Source organism: Bombina bombina, chromosome 2, assembly GCF_027579735.1.
Source record: "Bombina bombina isolate aBomBom1 chromosome 2, aBomBom1.pri, whole genome shotgun sequence".
Taxonomy (NCBI): domain Eukaryota; kingdom Metazoa; phylum Chordata; class Amphibia; order Anura; family Bombinatoridae; genus Bombina; species Bombina bombina.
This window is the reverse complement of record NC_069500.1, coordinates 1335713213-1335735124: the sequence shown is the minus strand read 5'-3', so window position 1 is coordinate 1335735124 and position 21912 is coordinate 1335713213. Positions and strand designations below refer to the sequence as shown.

The following is a 21912-nucleotide window of genomic DNA, read 5'->3' as shown; positions in this document are numbered from 1 at the left end:
TTATTCTTGCTCATAATAATAATATATTTACACTATATACATATAGTGGTATAAATAAACACAGAGAAATGAAAGACAACATTGTTAAGAACAAAAAAAGAATTTAGGGACATGTAAATATGTTTGCAAAAGATTTCTGACCTAACACATTTGTATAACAAATAAATAGAAAAATAACTTTCTATAAGATATTATTGTTTGTTCAGGTGTAATTCTAGTTATTTCTTGGACATTAAAAGATGAAAAATAAAAGATTAGCTTTAGAGAAATGTGCTTGTTCCTGAACAGTAATGAAATGGTATAAATAAAGTTGGAAAAAACAGAATATCAACAGTCCTTTGCACATCCTGCCGGACTTGACGTGCGTGTTTTTGACAAACTTTTTAATAAATAAGGCCGTTGTATGTAGATTTGCGGCAGCGATGTCTGGCAAGTGTATTGACTCCAGCGAATGCACCTAGATTGACACTTTGATCAATTGGACACATGGAATTTGGGATTTGTCAAATTCTGCTAAAATTACCATACACTTTTCAGCTATTTTACTTGCAAAAAAAAAAATGTTTAACAAGAAGCCAATTGTCCCTGCAGTAGATACCTGGATTTCTAGAACTAAATGAGTTGTTGTCCCTCGAAAAATATTCATACTTGAAAACAAACGGGTGAGATGTATTTCAATCAATTACATTATTCTGGGAGGGGTTTCTAAACCAGGACCACCCATCTGAACCACAATAATTGTTTCCTATATACTGCCCTGTAGGAAAAAGCAGGAAATTCACTCGTCTCATCTTTCTTATCCTCCACACACACTTTTTATCCCATGGAGAGCACCTCTCACTTCACTTGCTCTCTTATAATTGGAGAAACTGCTTGGTGTTTTCTTCCTTTTCTTTTTTCTATCATTAATACTTCATTTGAGTTGTGATTTATTAACCGACGGGTAAGGTCAGTTCAGCCACGAAATACCAGGCAATTCTCCTCTGAACAAGGAACATGACAACGTTTTGGCCTTTTGTGGGCCTCGTCAGTGAGGTGCAGCCATACTCCTCTAAGAACACTGGGTAAGTAGTCCACCTATGGTTTTCCCCATTACCCTTAGGGAGATCTCCCCAGGGTCATAATAAAATTGAATACAAAGAAAGAAGTGCTATACCAGGAACGAACAACAGCTCGGTAGTATGTTCTATGGCGAGTTACCATCTAGGAGCAGCCTCTTAGCCCAGTTGTGCTTTTCACAGAGGAAAACTATCCTGAAGTATATCAGTCTGATCCCGCTAAGTAAGGTCAGTCCAACCCTGAAATACCAGGCAATTCTTCTTTGAACACAATCATTTCTGCCTTCTGTGGGCCTCGACAGTGAGGTGCAGCCATATTCTTTTAAGCACACTGGGCAAGGAGTCCACGTCTGGTTTCCCCCATCCTCAGGGTCATAATACAAATGCATACAAAGAGAGAAGTGCTCTGCATGGTACTATTGGCCTACATTTTATGTTAGAGTCATGAATTCTTGGTAGATGTTGGAAAATCAGAATCCCCTACATGCCCTTCCCAGGGGCTTGTTCTGTGATAGTTAAAATCAACTATCACAGAACAAGCCCCTATCACTGAAGGGACTCCAAAGAACATTAAGGACTCCCTCCCAACATCAGTAATAAAAAATACGGATATTCACCCAACATAAAAAGAATAATAATTCCTAAGAGTTTTTATCCCTCCTAAATTCTTGATCTACTTGTTTCTATCTTCAGAGACTTCCAGCTACGACAAGGGGCCCTGGGAATACTACTCCTCAATGTAAATATGAAACTGACATTGTTTTCCCTAACTTTTATCCTTCCGGCTCTTCTGTAGTATAATTCAACTGCTGCTTTAAATTAGAAATAGAACTTGAAAGAGTGTACATTTTTTTTTTTTGGGTGAGTATTAGTTTTCTAAGAGGGTGATTTTGAAGTCAGAAAAGAAAGTCTCTTGGTTGATGGGGGGCTTAAACTTTATGGTGTATGAAGGTGGTTTCTTGAGTGAAAAGGGAAAATACACTGGTAGTGTCCTATAGGGGTCTGGAAATCTCAGTGTGAAAACACTCAGCTCTGAAATAGTTAATTGTTGTATGTGATATATATAATGCTTAGGGTTAATTGCAGCAGCCACCAATTGTCACTGAAAAGCAAGTAAACTAGGAAATTGTTGTATGCCATGGGAAGTTAAGGTTGTGTAACATATCTCAGCCTAATGTCACTATCCCTTTAAGACTTCCTTCTCTGACTGCTGCATTTGGGCAGCATTCACATTCAGCTTGCTTGCCTGCCTGATTAATCATTCATGCACCTGATTACCTCAGCCTCTTTTTAAGCCTTCTCAGGTCTAATGTGCTGGGCATTAACATTGAAGTTGTGATCCTGAACAACAGAGTTCTGTGACTGTTTCCTGCATGAATTTTACCATTTTCTATTACCAATGCTTAAAATCATCAAATCGCAAGTATCCAAATAATTCCATTTCTGTTTCCTGGACACTGCTTCTTAACAAACTCTGAACTTTATTATAAATCAAGCATACTTTTGGTTATCACTCTCTAATTACAACAGCATCTTACTCAGAACTTTATAACTATTTCTCTGCTACAAGTTGTCATTGCTGAAATATCCTGCTGCTATTCAGAACTCTGCATCTTTATGTTCAGTTAAAAGCTTTCATGTGATTCTCCAATATATGTTCAAACAGTAATTGATGCCTTAAACTTAACTTTCACCTGTGCTGCTCTGCTAATTACTGACATACAGCTCTTTATAATATTATGTACTGTGAACCTGCAACAAACCAAGTTTGCATATATATGCACAAACAGTAATTAATGCCTAAACTTGCAGCTTGTCTAAATACCTGTGCAGCTGTGCTTAACTCTGACATACAGCTTTATATAATATTATGTACTGTGAACCTGCAACAAACCTTACGGCTAGATTTAGAGTTTTGTCGGTAACGACCCGCGTAGCTAACGCCGGCTTTTTTCTGGCTGCACCTTTAAAATAACTCTGGTATTGAGAGTCCATATAATGTCAGCGTTAGGCTCCAAAAAACATAATTTATGCTTATCTGATAAATTCCTTTCTCCTGTAGTGTGGTCAGTCCACGGGTCATCATTACTTCTGGGATATTAACTCCTCCCCAACAGGAAGTGCAAGAGGATCACCCAGCAGAGCTGCTATATAGCTCCTCCCCTCTACGTCACACCCAGTCATTCGACCGAGAACCAACGAGAAAGGAGAAGCTAAAGGGTGCAGTGGTGACTGGAGTATAATTTAAAAATTTAGACCTGCCATAAAAAACAGGGCGGGCCGTGGACTGACCACACTACAGGAGAAAGGAATTTATCAGGTAAGCATAAATTATGTTTTCTCCTGTTAAGTGTGGTCAGTCCACGGGTCATCATTACTTCTGGGATACCAATACCAAAGCTAAAGTACACGGATGACGGGAGGGACAGGCAGGATCTTATACGGAAGGAACCACTGCCTGAAGAACCTTTCTCCCAAAAACAGCCTCCGAAGAAGCAAAAGTATCAAATTTGTAAAATTTGGAAAAAGTATGAAGAGAAGACCAAGTTGCAGCCTTGCAAATCTGTTCAACAGAGGCCTCATTCTTAAAGGCCCAAGTGGAAGCCACAGCTCTAGTAGAATGAGCTGTAATTCTTTCAGGAGGCTGCTGTCCAGCAGTCTCATAAGCTAAACGTATTATGCTACGAAGCCAAAAAGAGAGAGAGGTAGCAGAAGCTTTTTGACCTCTCCTCTGACCAGAATAAACGACAAACAGGGAAGACGTTTGTCGAAAATCTTTAGTTGCCTGTAAATAAAATTTCAGGGCACGGACTACATCTAGATTGTGTATAAGATGTTCCTTCTTTGAAGAAGGATTAGGACACAAGGATGGAACAACAATCTCTTGATTGATATTCCTGTTAGTGACCACCTTAGGTAAGAACCCAGGTTTAGTACGCAGAACTACCTTGTCTGAATGAAAAATCAGATAAGGAGAATCACAATGTAAGGCAGATAACTCAGAGACTCTCCGAGCCGAGGAAATAGCCATTAAAAACAGAACTTTCCAAGATAACAATTTGATATCAATGGAATGAAGAGGTTCAAACGGAACACCCTGTAAAACGTTAAGAACTAAGTTTAAACTCCATGGTGGAGCAACAGTTTTAAACACAGGCTTAATCCTGGCCAAAGCCTGACAAAAAGCCTGAACGTCTGGAACTTCTGACAGACGTTTGTGTAAAAGAATGGACAGAGCTGAGATCTGTCCCTTTAAGTAACTAGCGGATAAACCCTTTTCTAAACCTTCTTGTAGAAATGACAATATCCTAGGAATCCTAACCTTACTCCATGAGTAATTGTTGGATTCGCACCAATATAAGTATTTACGCCATATTTTATGGTAAATCTTCTGGTAACAGGCTTCCTGGCCTGTATTAGGGTATCAATTACTGACTCAGAAAATCCACGTTTTGATAAAATCAAGCGTTCAATTTCCAAGCAGTCAGCTTCAGAGAAATTAGATTTTGATGTTTGAAGAGACCCTGGATCAGAAGGTCCTGTCTCAGAGGCAGAGACCAAGGTGGACAGGATGACATGTCCACTAGATCTGCATACCAAGTCCTGCGTGGCCACGCGGGCGCTATTAGAATCACCGATGCTCTCTCCTGTTTGATTATGGCAATCAATCGAGGAAGCATCGGGAAGGGTGGAAACACATAAGCCATCCCGAAGGTCCAAGGTGCTGTCAAAGCATCTATCAGGACCGCTCCCGGATCCCTGGATCTGGACCCGTAACAAGGAAGCTTGGCGTTCTGTCGAGACGCCATGAGATCTATCTCTGGTTTGCCCCAACGTCGAAGTATTTGGGCAAAGACCTCCGGATGAAGTTCCCACTCCCCCGGATGAAAAGTCTGACGACTTAGGAAATCCGCCTCCCAGTTCTCCACTCCCGGGATGTGGATTGCTGACAGGTGGCAAGAGTGAGACTCTGCCCAGCGAATTATCTTTGATACTTCCATCATCGCTAGGGAGCTTCTTGTCCCTCCTTGATGGTTGATGTAAGCTACAGTCGTGATGTTGTCCGACTGAAACCTGATGAACCCCCGAGTTGTTAACTGGGGCCAAGCCAGAAGAGCATTGAGAACTGCTCTCAATTCCAGAATGTTTATTGGCAGGAGACTCTCCTCCTGAGTCCATGATCCCTGAGCCTTCAGAGAATTCCAGACAGCGCCCCAACCTAGTAGGCTGGCGTCTGTTGTTACAATTGTCCAATCCGGCCTGCTGAATGGCATCCCCCTGGACAGATGCGGCCGAGAAAGCCACCATAGAAGAGAATTTCTGGTCTCTTGATCCAGATTCAGAGTAGGGGACAAATCTGAGTAATCCCCATTCCACTGATTTAGCATGCACAATTGCAGCGGTCTGAGATGTAGGCGTGCAAAGGGTACTATGTCCATTGCCGCTACCATTAAGCCGATCACCTCCATGCATTGAGCCACTGACGGGTGTTGAATGGAATGAAGGACACGGCATGCATTTTGAAGCTTTGTTAACCTGTCTTCTGTCAGGTAGATCTTCATTTCTACAGAATCTATAAGAGTCCCCAAGAAGGGAACTCTTGTGAGTGGAAAGAGAGAACTCTTCTTTTCGTTCACCTTCCATCCATGCGACCTTAGAAATGCCAGTACTAACTCTGTATGAGACTTGGCAGTTTGAAAGCTTGAAGCTTGTATCAGAATGTCGTCTAGGTACGGAGCTACCGAAATTCCTCGCGGTCTTAGTACCGCCAGAAGAGCACCCAGAACCTTTGTGAAGATTCTTGGAGCCGTAGCCAATCCGAATGGAAGAGCTACAAACTGGTAATGCCTGTCTAGGAAGGCAAACCTTAGATACCGGTAATGATCTTTGTGAATCGGTATGTGAAGGTAAGCATCCTTTAAATCCACTGTGGTCATGTACTGACCCTTTTGGATCATGGGTAGGATTGTCCGAATAGTTTCCATTTTGAACGATGGAACTCTTAGGAATTTGTTTAGGATCTTTAAATCCAAGATTGGTCTGAAGGTTCCCTCTTTCTTGGGAACCACAAACAGATTTGAGTAAAACCCCTGTCCGTGTTCCGACCGCGGAACCGGATGGATCACTCCCATTAGTAAAAGATCTTGTACACAGCGTAGAAACACCTCTTTCTTTATTTGGTTTGTTGACAACCTTGACAGATGAAATCTCCCTTTTGGGGGAGAGGATTTGAAGTCCAGAAGATATCCCTGAGATATGATCTCTAACGCCCAGGGATCCTGGACATCTCTTGCCCAGGCCTGGGCGAAGAGAGAAATTCTGCCCCCCACTAGATCCGTTCCCGGATCGGGGGCCCTCACTTCATGCTGTCTTAGGGGCAGTAGCAGGTTTTCTGGACTGCTTGCCCTTGTTCCAGGACTGGTTGGGTCTCCAGCCTTGTCTGTAGCGAGCAACAGCTCCTTCCTGTTTTGGTGCAGAGGAAGTTGATGCTGCTCCTGCCTTGAAATTACGAAAGGAACGAAAATTAGACTGTCTAGCCCTAGGTTTGGCTCTGTCTTGAGGTAGGGCATGGCCCTTACCTCCAGTAATGTCAGCGATAATTTCTTTCAAACCGGGCCCGAATAAGGTCTGCCCTTTGAAAGGTATGTTAAGTAATTTAGTTTAGAAGTAACGTCAGCTGACCAGGATTTTAGCCACAGTGCTCTGCGTGCCTGAATGGCGAATCCGGAATTCTTAGCCGTAAGTTTAGTTAAATGTACTACGGCATCTGAAACAAATGAATTAGCTAGCTTAAGAGTCTTAAGCTTGTTTGAGATCTCATCTATAGTTATTGAGTCAAGAGTCTCTTCCAGGGACTCGGACCAAAAAGCGGCCGCGGCCGTGACAGACGCAATACATGCAAGGGGTTGCAATATAAAACCTTGTTGAACAAACATTTTCTTAAGGTAACCCTCTAATTTTTTATCCATTGGATCTGAAAAGGCACAGCTATCCTCCACTGGGATAGTGGTACGTTTAGCCAGAGTAGAAACCGCTCCCTCCACCTTAGGGACCGTCTGCCATAAGTCCCGTGTGGTGGCGTCTATTGGGAACATTTTTCTAAATACAGGAGGGGGGGGAAAGGGTACACCGGGCCTATCCCACTCCTTAGTAATTATCTCTGTAAGCCTCTTAGGTATAGGAAATACGTCAGTACTCGCCGGTACCGCATAGAATCTATCCAGCCTACATAATTTCTCTGGAATTGCAACGGTGTTACAATCATTCAGAGCCGCTAATACCTCCCCTAGCAGTACACGGAGGTTTTCAAGCTTAAACTTAAAGTTAGAAATGTCTGAATCAACTCTATTGGGATCAGAACCGTCACCTGCAGATTGAAGCTCTCCGTCCTCATGTTCTGCATATTGTGACGCAGTATCTGACATGGCCCTATTATTATCAGCGCACTCTGTTCTCACCCCAGAGTGATCACGCTTACCTCTAAGTTCTGGTAATTTAGACAAAACTTCAGTCATAACATGAGCCATGTCCTGTAATGTGATCTGTAATGGCCGCCCTGAAGTACTCGGCGTTACCATATCACGCACCTCCCAAGCGGGAGATGCAGGTACTGACACGTGAGGCAAGTTAGTCGGCATAACTTTCCCCTCGTTGTTTGGTGAATGTTGTTCAATTTGTACAGATTGACTTTTATTTAAAGTAGCATCAATGCAATTAGTACATAAATTTCTATTGGGCTCCACTTTGGCTTTAGCACATATAGCACAGAGATATTCCTCTGAATCAGACATGTTTAACACACTAGCAAATAAACTAGCAGACTTGGAAATACTTTTCAACTCAATTTACAAGTAATATGAAAAACGTACTGTGCCTTTAAGAAGCACAGAAAAAAATTATGACAGTTGAGTAACAATGAACCGGAGAAATTATAAATTCAAATTCTTTCCGGTAAAAACACAATTTAGCAAAGGATTGCCCCCATAGTAATGAATAACAAACCCTTACATAGCAGAAAAAATGTACATAATAAAAACGTTTTTTATCACAGTCAAAGCACAATCTCACAGGTCTGCTGTGAGTGATTACCTCCCTCAAAATAATTTTTGAAGACCCTTGAGCTCTGTAGAGACGATCCGGATCATGCAGGGAAGAAAAAAGACTTGTGACTGAATTTCTGATGCGTAGCAAAAGCACCAAAATAGGCCCCTCCCCCTCACACACATCAGTGAGGGAGATCAGTAAACTGTCTTAAATTAAATAAAACTGCCGCCAAGTGGAAAAAAACAGTGCCCAAAACAATTTTTCACCCAGTACCTCATATAATTAAACGATTTAACATGCCAGCAAAACGTTTAACATCAAATAAATGAAGTGTCATTAGAAAGCCTGTTGCTAGTCGTTCCCGCTGCAAGTTAGGCTAAAAAATTTTTAAGCATACAGTATTATCCCAGTGAAGTGCCATTCCCCAGAATACTGAAGTGTAAATATACATACATGACAGCCTGATACCAGTTGCTACTACTGCATTTAAGGCTGAACTTACATTATATCGGTATTGGCAGTATTTTCTCAGTCAATTCCATTCCTCAGAAAATAATATACTGCTACATACCTCTTTGCAGGTGAACCTGCCCGCTGTCCCCTGATCTGAAGTTTACCTCACTCCTCAGATGGCCGAGAAACAGCAAAATGATCTTAACTACGCCGGCTAAAATCATACAAAAACTCAGGTAGATTCTTCTTCAAATTCTACCTGAGAAGGAACAACACACTCCGGTGCTGTTTTAAAATAACAAACTTTTGATTGAAGATATAAAAACTAAGTATAATCACCACAGTCCTCTCACACATCCTATCTATTAGTTGGGTGCAAGAGAATGACTGGGTGTGACGTAGAGGGGAGGAGCTATATAGCAGCTCTGCTGGGTGATCCTCTTGCACTTCCTGTTGGGGAGGAGTTAATATCCCAGAAGTAATGATGACCCGTGGACTGACCACACTTAACAGGAGAAAAGGAGCGTAGAGCATTTTTAACGCAACTGCAACTCTCGATACCAGAGTTGCTTACGGACGCGGCCAGCCTCAAAAACGTGCTCGTGCACGATTCCCCCATAGGAAACAATGGGGCTGTTTGAGCTGAAAAAAAACCTAACACCTGCAAAAAAGCCGCGTTCAGATCCTAACGCAGCCCCATTGTTTGCTATGGGGAAACACTTCCTACGTCTGCACCTAACACCCTAACATGTACCCCGAGTCTAAACACCCCTAACCTTACACTTATTAACCCCTAATCTGCCGCCCCCGCTATCGCTGACCCCTGCATATTATTTTTAACCCCTAATCTGCCGCTCCGTAAACCGCCGCTACTTACATTATCCTTATGTACCCCTAATCTGCTGCCCCTAACACCGCCGACCCCTATATTATATTTATTAACCCCTAATCTGCCCCCCACAACGTCGCCTCCACCTGCCTACACTTATTAACCCCTAATCTGCCGACCGGAGCTCACCGCTATTCTAATAAATGTATTAACCCCTAAAGCTAAGTCTAACCCTAACACTAACACCCCCCTAAATTAAATATAATTTTAATCTAACGAAATTAATTAACTCTTATTAAATAAATTATTCCTATTTAAAGCTAAATACTTACCTGTAAAATAAATCCTAATATAGCTACAATATAAATTATAATTACATTGTAGCTATTTTAGGATTAATATTTATTTTACAGGCAACTTTGTAATTATTTTAACCATGTACAATAGCTATTAAATAGTTAAGAACTATTTAATAGTTACCTAGTTAAAATAATTACAAAATTACCTGTAAAATAAATCCTAACTGAAGTTACAATTAAACCTAACACTATACTATCATTAAATTAATTAAATAAAATACCTACAATTACCTACAATTAAACCTAACACTACACTATCAATAAATTAATTAAATACAATATGTACAAATAACTACAATGAAATAAACTAACTAAAGTACAAAAAATAAAAAAGAACTAAGTTACAAAAAATAAAAAAATATTTACAAACATTAGAAATATATTACAACAATTTTAAACTAATTACACCTACTCTAAGCCCCCTAATAAAATAACAAAGCCCACCAAAATAACAAAATGCCCTACCCTATTCTAAATTACTAAAGTTAAAAGCTCTTTTACCTTACCAGCCCTGAACAGGGCCCTTTGCGGGGCATGCCCCAAGAAGTTCAGCTCTTTTGCCTATAAAAAAAAACATACAATACCCCCCCCCAACATTACAACCCACCACCCACATACCCCTAATCTAACCCAAACCCCCCTTAAATAAACCTAACACTAAGCCCCTGAAGATCTTCCTACCTTATCTTCACCATACCAGGTCCACCGATCCGTCCTGAAGAGCTCCTCCGATGTCCTGATCCAAGCCCAAGCGGGGGGCTGAAGAGGTCCATGATTCGGCTGAAGTCTTCATCCAAGCGGGAGCTGAAGAGGTCCATGATCCGGATGAAGTCTTCATCCAAGCGGGAGCTGAAGAGGTCCATGATCCGGATGAAGTCTTCTATCAACGGCATCTTCAATCTTCTTTCTTTGGGAGCCATCATCTTCCATCCGACGCGGAACATCCTCTTCTCCCGACGCCTACTAGCCGAATGACGGTTCCTTTAAGGGACGTCATCCAAGATGGCGTCCCTCGAATTCCGATTGGCTGATAGGATTCTATCAGCCAATCGGAATTAAGGTAGGAATATTCTGATTGGCTGATGGAATCAGCCAATCAGAATCAAGATCAATCCGATTGGCTGATCCAATCAGCCAATCAGATTGAGCTCGCATTCTATTGGCTGATCGGAATCCTATCAGCCAATCGGAATTCGAGGGACGCCATCTTGGATGACGTCCCTTAAAGGAACCGTCATTCGGCTAGTAGGCGTCGGGAGAAGAGGATGTTCCGCGTCGGATGGAAGATGATGGCTCCCGAAGAAAGAAGATTGAAGATGCCGTTGATAGAAGACTTCATCCGGATCATGGACCTCATCAGCTCCCGCTTGGATGAAGACTTCATCCGGATCATGGACCTCTTCAGCTCCCGCTTGGATGAAGACTTCAGCCGGATCATGGACCTCTTCAGCCCCCCGCTTGGGCTTGGATCAGGACATCGGAGGAGCTCTTCAGGACGGATCGGTGAACCTGGTATGGTGAAGATAAGGTAGGAAGATCTTCAGGGGCTTAGTGTTAGGTTTATTTAAGGGGGGTTTGGGTTAGATTAGGGGTATGTGGGTGGTGGGTTGTAATGTTGGGGGGGGGATTGTTTTGTTTTTTTTACAGGCAAAAGAGCTGAACTTCTTGGGGCATGCCCCGCAAAGGGCCCTGTTCAGGGCTGGTAAGGTAAAAGAGCTTTGAACTTTAGTAATTTAGAATAGGGTAGGGCATTTTGTTATTTTGGGGGGCTTTGTTATTTTATTAGGGGGCTTAGAGTAGGTGTAATTAGTTTAAAATTGTTGTAATATTTTTCTTATGTTTGTAAATATTTTTTTATTTTTTGTAACTTAGTTCTTTTTTATTTTTTGTACTTTAGTTAGTTTATTTCATTGTAGTTATTTGTACATATTGTATTTAATTAATTTATTGATAGTGTAGTGTTAGGTTTAATTGTAGGTAATTGTAGGTATTTTATTTAATTAATTTAATGATAGTATAGTGTTAGGTTTAATTGTAACTTAGGTTAGGATTTATTTTACAGGTAATTTTGTAATTATTTTAACTAGGTAACTATTAAATAGTTCTTAACTATTTAATAGCTATTGTACATGGTTAAAATAATTACAAAGTTGCCTGTAAAATAAATATTAATCCTAAAATAGCTACAATGTAATTATAATTTATATTGTAGCTATATTAGGATTTATTTTACAGGTAAGTATTTAGCTTTAAATAGGAATAATTTATTTAATAAGAGTTAATTAATTTCGTTAGATTAAAATTATATTTAATTTAGGGGGGTGTTAGTGTTAGGGTTAGACTTAGCTTTAGGGGTTAATACATTTATTAGAATAGCGGTGAGCTCCAGTCGGCAGATTAGGGGTTAATAATTGAAGTTAGGTGTCGGCGATGTTAGGGAGGGCAGATTAGGGGTTAATACTATTTATTATAGGGTTAGTGAGGCGGATTAGGGGTTAATAACTTTATAATAATAGCGGTGCGGTCCGCTCGGCAGATTAGGGGTTAATAAGTGTAGGCAGGTGGAGGCGACGTTGAGGGCGACAGATTAGGGGTTAATAAATATAATATAGGGGTCGGCGGTGTTAGGGGCAGCAGATTAGGGGTACATAGCTATAATGTAGGTGGCGGCGCTTTGCGGTCGGCAGATTAGGGGTTAATTATTGTAGGTAGCTGGCGGCGACATTGTGGGGGGCAGGTTAGGGGTTAATAAATATAATACAGGGGTCGGCGGTGTTAGGGGTAGCAGATTAGGGGTACATAAGTATAACGTAGGTGGCGGTCGGCAGATTAGGGGTTAAAAAAATTTAATTGAGTGGCGGCGATGTGGGGGGACCTCGGTTTAGGGGTACATAGGTAGTTTATGGGTGTTAGTGTACTTTAGAGTACAGTAGTTAAGAGCTTTATGAACCGGCGTTAGCCCAAAAAGCTCTTAACTACTGACTTTTTTCTGCGGCTGGAGTTTTGTCGTTAGGTAATTCTAACGCTCACTTCAGACACGACTCTAAATACCGGAGTTAGAAAGATCCCATTGAAAAGATAGGATACGCAATTTACGTAAGGGGATCTGCGGTATCGAAAAGTCGCGGCTGAAAAGTGAGCGTTAGACCCTTTTTTGACTGACTCCAAATACCGGAGGTAGCCAAAAACCAGCGTTAGGAGCCTCTAACGCTGGTTTTCACGGCTACCGCCAAACTCCAAATCTAGGCCTTAGTTTGCATCTAAGTGTCAATCTTCTACCAGTTTACTTTGAAGTCTGAACATTCCACATTGCTATATTTTTCTCTCATTGAATCCTGCAGCTACTTCTATTAACTAACTATAAGTCACAGTGAAGTCAGAATATATTGTATACAAATGTTGCACTCTCCATTTCTTCTACAATAACTTCTAGCAAATATGAATCACAGAATATCATCTATCCACGTCCAGGATACTCTTCCCCGGGTCAGGGGTCGGTGTCTTCAAATCCCTACCACTGCCCCGAGGGTCTGTTTCCTGAGCGCATGTACACCGGATCATGACAGAATGTTAATGCCTAAAAAAGGGATCCGCAGTGGTAGTGGATGCACCGACCCTCAAAGGAAAATAAAAAATTACAACATATCTCAGACCCAAGCAATCCCTAAAGGAAAAACAGAAGATTTTCATACTTTTAAAAATTTAAAGACACAGTACTCCTATTCTAGACTGTCCTCTACTCATGTTCGTGGTTACCATTTTGGTGAAACTGATCCTGAATCTGACTATGAAAATGAAGAGGATTTAACCATAGCTTCAGCAGAAAAAATTCAGATCTTTAAAGATTTAAAGAGACAGAACCACTTTTCTAAAATGTCATCTGTTCCTCATGTTCGTGATTACCATTTTGGTGAAACTGATTCTGAATCTGACTATGAAAATGAAGAGAATGTATCCATCGATTCAGCAGAAAAAAATCAGATCTTTAAAGATTTAAAGAGACAGAACCACTTTTCTAGAATTTCATCTGTTCCTCATGTTCGTGATTTCCATTTTGGTGAAACTGATTCTGAGTCTGACTATGTAACTGAAGAGGATGCATTCATAGATTCAGCAGAAAAAAATCAGACCTTTAAAGATTTAAAGAGACAGGACTACTGTTCCAGAATACCATCTACTCCTCCTGTTTGTGATTCCTATCCTGATGATACTGATTCTGAGTCTGAATATGTCAACAAGGAGGATGACTTCACAGATCCAGCTGAATTGGCATTAGACTGGTATGAGCGCAACTTTAATTCGCCACAAACTCAGACAAAACCTCAACCTATTTGCTATAATGACATCCTTGGTTGTTATATTTACAATATGGATGATACAGACAGCTCCCATCATGAAACCTCTCATGGAAATACTGATCTTCCTGTTTCTGATATTCCCATGGAATCGTTAGATTGGACAGATTCAGAGCCGGAAGAAAAGACATCTGGTTTACAGACTGCTGTTTGGAGAAAAGGTCCCCTCAACTACTATGCAGATTTATTACATCAGAATTATGCATCCAGTGATGAAGAGGATTTCTGTTCTCAACCTGATATAAGGTACTACAAGCCACAATGATAGCAACCTAAGAAGCCCCATACTGGGAAGAAATATCAGTTATCTAAGCTCTCTAAGAAAAAGAAGAATAAGAAGAAAGTCTTTCTGCCTACAGAAAATCAAAAGTGCAAAGAGGAAACTCAGCCTGAATCTCCTGTTTCAGTTTCTGTTGTACCAGACCCTCTCTTGCCTCATGACACTGTCAACACCAAGCTGGATGTTGTCTCTAGTCACCATCTGTCTGTTCTTAAAGCATCTAATGGAATCTCTTCTCAGAGTCTACAACAACTACAAAAACTGTTTCCAACTATTGATTTCTTGCATCCCACTCATGCTGCCTCAATGTCTATAAATCCTGTGCTAGAAACAAAAGATAATTTTGTTCCAGATATACAATCTAACAGTTTACCAGAGATAGTCCCTGGAGAATTTAGCTCTGATATTCAAACTCAAATAAGTATGCCTGCTGAACCCCAGACAACTTCTCAGTCAGAATCTTGTGTCACAATTCCTCCGCATCTACCTGAGTGTGGCATATTTCAGTACACTTCACCTTCTCAAAATTCTTCTGTTACTGCATCTAAGAAATTGTTTCCCTTGGGAGATACTTTGCACCAACCTACCTTTTCTACTACATCAGTTTCCTGTACAGGAATTCCTGATACTCAATCCTGTGAGGACAACTTTGAACCAAGTTCGCAAGTGGACATTCTTGAACCTGAAACTTGTACAAAAGTTCTTCAAGAAGATTCCCCTGTGCCCATTCCTGTTCCTGTTTTCCATGATTTTACTACTAAACCTGACATCAAGGTGGACTCTCCTGTTTTTGACCCTGGTATGGGTATTCCTTTGTTTAACACAGAAATGGGTGTAATAATACTTGATCCTGAAGATAGCCATGCCCTCTACTCAGAAGCGAGTATGGTTCTTGGCTGTAAAGTGGGTCTTGTTAATTCTTCATTTATGAACCCTGAAGAAAGCCTTGCCCTCTGCTCAGAAGAGAGTATGGTTCCTGGCTGTAAAGTGGGTTCTTTTCCTTTCTCTATAGTTGAACCTTGCCCTGGCATGGGCATTCCTTCACCCGATCCTACTGAGGATATTCCTGAACCTTGCCCCAAATGTGGGTACTTCTGAACCTTGCCCTGGCATGGGCATTCCTACACTTGATCCTATTGAGGATATTCCTGAACCTTGCCCAGATGTGGGTATTCCTGAACCTGGCCCTGGTGTGGGCATTCATATACCTGTTCTTAGTGAGGACACTTTTGATTCTGAATCCAGTAAGGAGACATTTCATATTGAATTAGAAGATGGCAAGAACTGGACAAATCTTGCACTCTACACTCTTATCTCCTACTTTGAAGAAAGCCCTGCTATTGCGTTAGAAGTGGCTATAGCTTTTTCTTTTGGAGTATATCTAATCCTCAGCCAAGAGGTTAATTCTGAGGATACTCAAATCTCTGACCCAAAGGTGGTTAATCTGGTTATCAATCCAGAATACTGCATCTCTATTTCTGAAGCTGAGGAAAGCCTATTCATATCTCTAGGACTGGCTGCCTTTTCATTGGCTATGTACATGGTCATCTATCATGAAGAACATCCGCCTATCAACCCTCAGGATGATTCTGTGGTAGGAACCTCATTGTATGTGGCGTTCATGCATTCTCACTATGACTACAAAAAAGTTGACTTCAAGTTTTGCTCTCATCATTTTCAAGATCTTTTGATACCTGAATTACATGGCCTTTACTTCGTCATTCAACTTTTTCAATAGATCTCCAACCCTCCATTCTTGATTTCCGATTGGACTCACTACCTCCATACACCTACTACCGGTTCTCCATATCATTTTTGTTCTCTCTCCTTTTGGATTGTATTGGGCGCCCGGAGGTCGCCTTTAAGGAGGGCGATCTGTAACATATCTCAGCCTAATGTCACTATCCCTTTAAGACTTCCTTCTCTGACTGCTGCATTTGGGCAGTATTCACATTCAGCTTGCTTGCCTGCCTGATTAATCATTCATGCACCTGATTACCTCAGCCTCTTTTTAAGCCTTCTCAGGTCTAATGTGCTGGGCATTAACATTGAAGTTGTGATCATGAACAACAGAGGTCTGTGACTGTTTCCTGCATGAATTTTACCAACTATTTCAACCTACAGCATTTTCTATTACCAATGCTTAAAATCATCAAATCGCAAGTATCCAAATAATTCCATTTCTGTTTCCTGGACACTGCTTCTTAACAAACTCTGAACTTTATTATAAATCAAGCATACTTTTGGTTACCATCGCTCTCTAATTACAACAGCATCTTACTCAGAACTTTATAACTATTTCTCTGCTACAAGTTGTCATTGCTGAAATATCCTGCTGCTATTCAGAACTCTGCATCTTTATGTTCAGTTAAAAGCTTTCATGTGATTCTCCAATATATGTTCAAACAGTAATTGATGCCTTAAACTTAACTTTCACCTGTGCTGCTCTGCTAATTACTGACATACAGATCTTTATAATATTATGTACTGTGAACCTGCAACAAACCAAGTTTGCATATATATGCACAAACAGTAATTAATGCCTAAACTTGCAGCTTGTCTAAATACCTGTGCAGCTGTGCTTAACTCTGACATACAGCTTTATATAATATTATGTACTGTGAACCTGCAACAAACCTTAGTTTGCATCTAAGTGTCAATCTTCTACCAGTTTACTCTGAAGTCTGAACATTCCACATTGCTATATTTTTCTCTCATTGAATCCTGCAGCTACTTCTATTAACTAACTATAAGTCACAGTGAAGTCAGAATATATTGTATACAAATGTTGCACTCTCCATTTCTTCTACAATAACTTCTAGCAAATATGAATCACAGAATATCATCTATCCACGTCCAGGATACTCTTCCCCGGGTCAGGGGTCGGTGTCTTCAAATCCCTACCACTGCCCCGAGGGTCTGTTTCCTGAGCGCATGTACACCGGATCATGACAGGTTGTGAGATAGAAGCAGCTCAATTGATTTCAATGATCTCTCAACTCACCGCTGTGAAGAAGGGTGGTGATAAATCTCTTTGAATAGTGAGCTATTTAGTTTTATAAACAAATTTTACTGAATCTAGGCCAATGTCATGTCACTTATATTATCAGCTCTGTTTCTTTTGTTTGGGCAAATATTTCTTGTTCTTGCACTTTTGAGGCTCTAGTAATAATTGATGCAACTTGGTGTACTGCTCGTCAAGTTCAATTTGAAGTTGTGTGTACCCTATATGTTGCGTAGTATTTAAAGAGATACTAAACCCAATTTTTTTTCTTTCATGATGCAGATAGAGCGTGCAATTTTAAGCAACTTTCTAATTTACTCCTATTATCAATTAGGAGTAGGAATATAAAACTTAGGAGGCAGGAATATAAAACTTAGGAGCCGGCCCATTTTTGGTTGAGAACCTGGGTTATGCTTGCTTAGTGGTGTGCTAAATGTAGCTACCAATAAGCAAGCGCTATCCAGAGTTCTAAACCTAACATGGGCTGACTTTCAAGCTTTACATTCCTGCTTTTTAAATAAAGAAAAAAATTTAACAAAGAAAAAAATTATAATAGAAGTTAATTTAGAAAGTTGCTTAAAATTGCATGCTCTTTTATTTTTTTTTATTAATCTTTACTTATAAAGCGCCAACAGATTCCGCAGCGTTACCCATGTGTACAAAGATAAAAGTACAACAGAGAAACAATACAATAAAAAACAACATTTTACTGACAAATACAGGGGATTCATGTGGGAACTTACAATCTATCTGAATCATGAAATAAAAAATGTGGGTTTAGTATCCTTTTAAGAAAAATATGGAGAAATGTGGCTTGGTTAAACCTACAGTGTAAATAATATAAAATAAGATATCAAGAAAGACTTTTAATATCTATATACCACATCAATTACCTTGGTCATGCAGGATAAAAGTCCATCTACATAATTTGATTTTATCTTTTGAATCTAAAATCAGAACAAACAAATATCATTATTGATTCCCTTAACAGCTTTTATTATACAGTAAACGTGTATTTAAATATCTACCCATGTATGTTTAATAGCCATACTGTGGGACCTATGCAGTTATGTTCCATTTAGAAATACACATTGCACAGTAATTTGCACAACCCCAATAATAAAGGAAGTTACAAGTGCACAATTTACGTTAAAAAAAGAAAGGAGAGAAGGAAAGGCTTATGTGTCCATTTAAGCCATAAGCGTTTTGATAAATTACATCTAATTATTTTTATCATTTCATATGTCCATAGCATGATAATAGGTGCTGACTCTACAAATATTATTTGAGGAGTTGCTTTTCTGACTAATGCTCTTTTTCTCCAAAAGGAATGTCTCTGTTCAGTATTTACAAAGACTTTAGGTATTCACAGCAAAAACAATTATTTAAAGGGAAACTGAACCCAAATGTTTTCATTCATAATTCAGATAGAGCATGAAATTTTAAGCAACTTTCTAATTTACTCCTGTTATCAATTTTTCTCCGTTCTCTTTTGTATCTTTATTTGAAAAAGTAGAAATGTAAGCTTTAGTTCAGCACCTGGGTAGCGCTTGCTGATTGGTGGCTAAACGTAGCTTAAACATGCTTACCTGATAAATTATTTTCTTTCCTATCATGGTGAGTTCACAAATCCATTCAATTACTAGTGGGAATTCAACTCCTGGCCACCAGGAGGAGGCAAATAACACCCCAGCAAAGCTGTTAAGTATCACTCCCACTTCCCATAAACCCCCAGTCATTAAGCCGAGGGAATACGGAAAGAGAAGAGGATACAAAGGTATAGAGGTGCCAAAGGTATAGAGGTGCCTGAGGTTTAAATAAAAACGACTAACGCCTTCTTAAATATAAATTAAGGACGGGCCGTGGACTCTCCATGACAGGAAAGATTTTTTTTTTATCAGGTAAGCATACATTTTGTTTTCTTTCCAATGGCATGGAGAGTCCACAAATCCATTAAATTACTAGTTAGGAACCATTACCCAAGCTAGAGGACACAGAATGGAAGGGAGGGAAAAACCAGACAGGTGGACCTAAACAGAAGGCACCACCGCTTGAAGAACATTCCTCCCCAAAGAAGCCTCAGCTGAGACAAAAACACTGAATTTGGAAAATTTGGAAAAAGTATGCAACAAGGACCAAATGGCCACCATGCAGATCTGTTCCACAGAAGCCAGGTTCAGGAAGAGTAGACAGCCCTAGTGGAATGAGCCATGATTCTCTCAGGAGCTGTCCAGCTGTCTCATATGCCAACCGAATAACACTTCGAAGCCAAAAAGAAAGGGTAGAAGAAGTGGCCTTCTGACCCTTCCATTTACCAGAGAATAGAAAAAAAAGGATAGAAGATTGATAAAAATCTCTAGTCACCAGCAAATAAAACTGCAGAGCATGCACAACATGCAGGATGTGTAACAAAAACGTTCCTTCTGAGAAGAAGGATTAGGACAGAAACAAAGGAACAACAAATTCCTGATTAATATTGCGGTCCGATACCACCTTAGGAACAAATCCCAATTTGGTACGAAGGACAGCTTTATCAGCATGAGAAATAAGGAAGGCAGATCACACTGCAGAGCCGAAAGCCCCAAAACTCTATGGGCTTGTACATAAAGGGGAAACAAATCAAAGGGGCATATCTATCAACTCCGTATCGTATGGAGCTTGATGCCCCGTGTTTCTGGTGAGCCTAAAGGCTTGCCGGAAACACAAGTTGTGAAGCAGCAGTCTAAAGACCGCTGCTCCATAACCTGTCCGCCTGTTCTGAGGCGGCGGACAGACCTCACCACAATTCAATCCAATCAAATTCGATCGGGTTGATTGTCACCCCCTGCTAGCGGCCGATTGGCCGCGAATCTGCAGAGGGCGGTATTGCACCAGCAGTTCACAAGAACTGCTGGTGCAGTGATAAATGCCAACAGAGTATACTGTCGGCATTTATCGATGTGCAGCGGACATGATCCACAATATCGGATAATGTCCGCTCGCACAATGATAATTTGGCCCCATAGTCTCAACAAAAACTAAGAGACCTGGCAAGTGCAAGGAGTGTGGACAAATGGCGCTAAAAGGCATTCAAGTAAAAACGCAACTCACTGCCCCCAAGACTACAGCCTAGCTGTCATGAGGGAAAAAATGGCGCCGTCCTATTAAACATTAAGGAGCATCTCATTAAGCGAGCTCAAAAGTATACATAACTTATTTGAGTCTGCGCTGCCGTTCTGTTAATATGTACAGCGGATTAAAGAGCTACAGCGGGGATATTTCAGCCCGCTTTAGATCACCTGTCTCGTTAAGTCTTTCAAATTTTAGCCTCCGCCAAGTGACGATAGACGAATACGAATGGTACCAAATCTGTTTACAGATGCGTGTCTGCAGCCATGCAAAAAACAATTTCATACCCCTGGACTTAGAAAAAAAATCGCTAATTCTATAAATTATATCACCCATATAAGGAATTTAATAGAGCGTCGGCTAGCAAAGCTGGATCAGCGATCCCCCACCCTCTTATCATGCTGTATTTACACAGCAATGACAAAACTGGCTTCCTCCAATCACGGCGTGGCCTCACGAGATGGACACTCGGGGGGGGGGGGGGGAAGCCATGATTGGAGGAAGCTGGTTTCGTTGTTGGTGACGTAAGTACAGAGGAGCTGCGGGAAGGGGATCGCCAATCCGGCTTTGCTCAAGAGAAAGGTAAGTATTTGTAAAAATACACTGCAATGTAAACTTTTATGAATTAAAGTGCCCCTGTTTTTAATAGAATTTTTAAAATCCGGGCACTAATTATTGAAAGTTTACATTTACTTTAAGTTCTAAATATAGTAAATATAGCAAACTCAGTTAGTTCAATATATATATATTTTTATTTATTTATTTTAAATATATTTTTATTAAGGTTATAAAATGTACTGGTACAACAAGGTTATATAACTTACAAATCCAATATTGGCAATATTATCCAGGTCTCCCTGATATATTAAGGTTGCAACATATATTAAAAGTAAGACCTTACTTGGAAATTAGTATAAATTCTCAATAAGACATAACAATAGTTAACAACACTTGTAAGTAAAAAAACAAACAATAGTAAGAGCAAACCTCTTATTTATCCATTTTTCAAATATGATCAAATTTCCCCTTTAACACATAATAGAGCCGCTCATAAACCATTACCCTCAGAAAATAAGCTAGGGTCACCTTTGGGCCCTCAAAAACAGAATTTATGCTTACCTGATAAATTACTTTCTCCAACGGTGTGTCCGGTCCACGGCGTCATCCTTACTTGTGGGATATTCTCTTCCCCAACAGGAAATGGCAAAGAGCCCAGTAAAGCTGGTCACATGATCCCTCCTAGGCTCCGCCTACCCCAGTCATTCGACCGACGTAAAGGAGGAATATGCATAGGAGAAATCATATGATACCGTGGTGACTGTAGTTAGAGAAAATAATTCATCAGACCTGATTAAAAAAACCAGGGCGGGCCGTGGACCGGACACACCGTTGGAGAAAGTAATTTATCAGGTAAGCATAAAT

General features: G+C 40.4%; 1 protein-coding gene across 1 annotated transcript in view; it reads right to left on the bottom strand.

Moving 5' to 3' along the window:
• Positions 1 to 21912, bottom strand: part of POLN (DNA polymerase nu) — a 587345-nt gene that overhangs the window by 212243 nt on the left and 353190 nt on the right. Inside the window, exon 16 of the mRNA XM_053700310.1 lies at positions 18267 to 18329. Coding sequence (XP_053556285.1) covers positions 18267 to 18329 — 63 coding nt within the window. The remainder of the gene's footprint in view (positions 1 to 18266; positions 18330 to 21912) is intronic.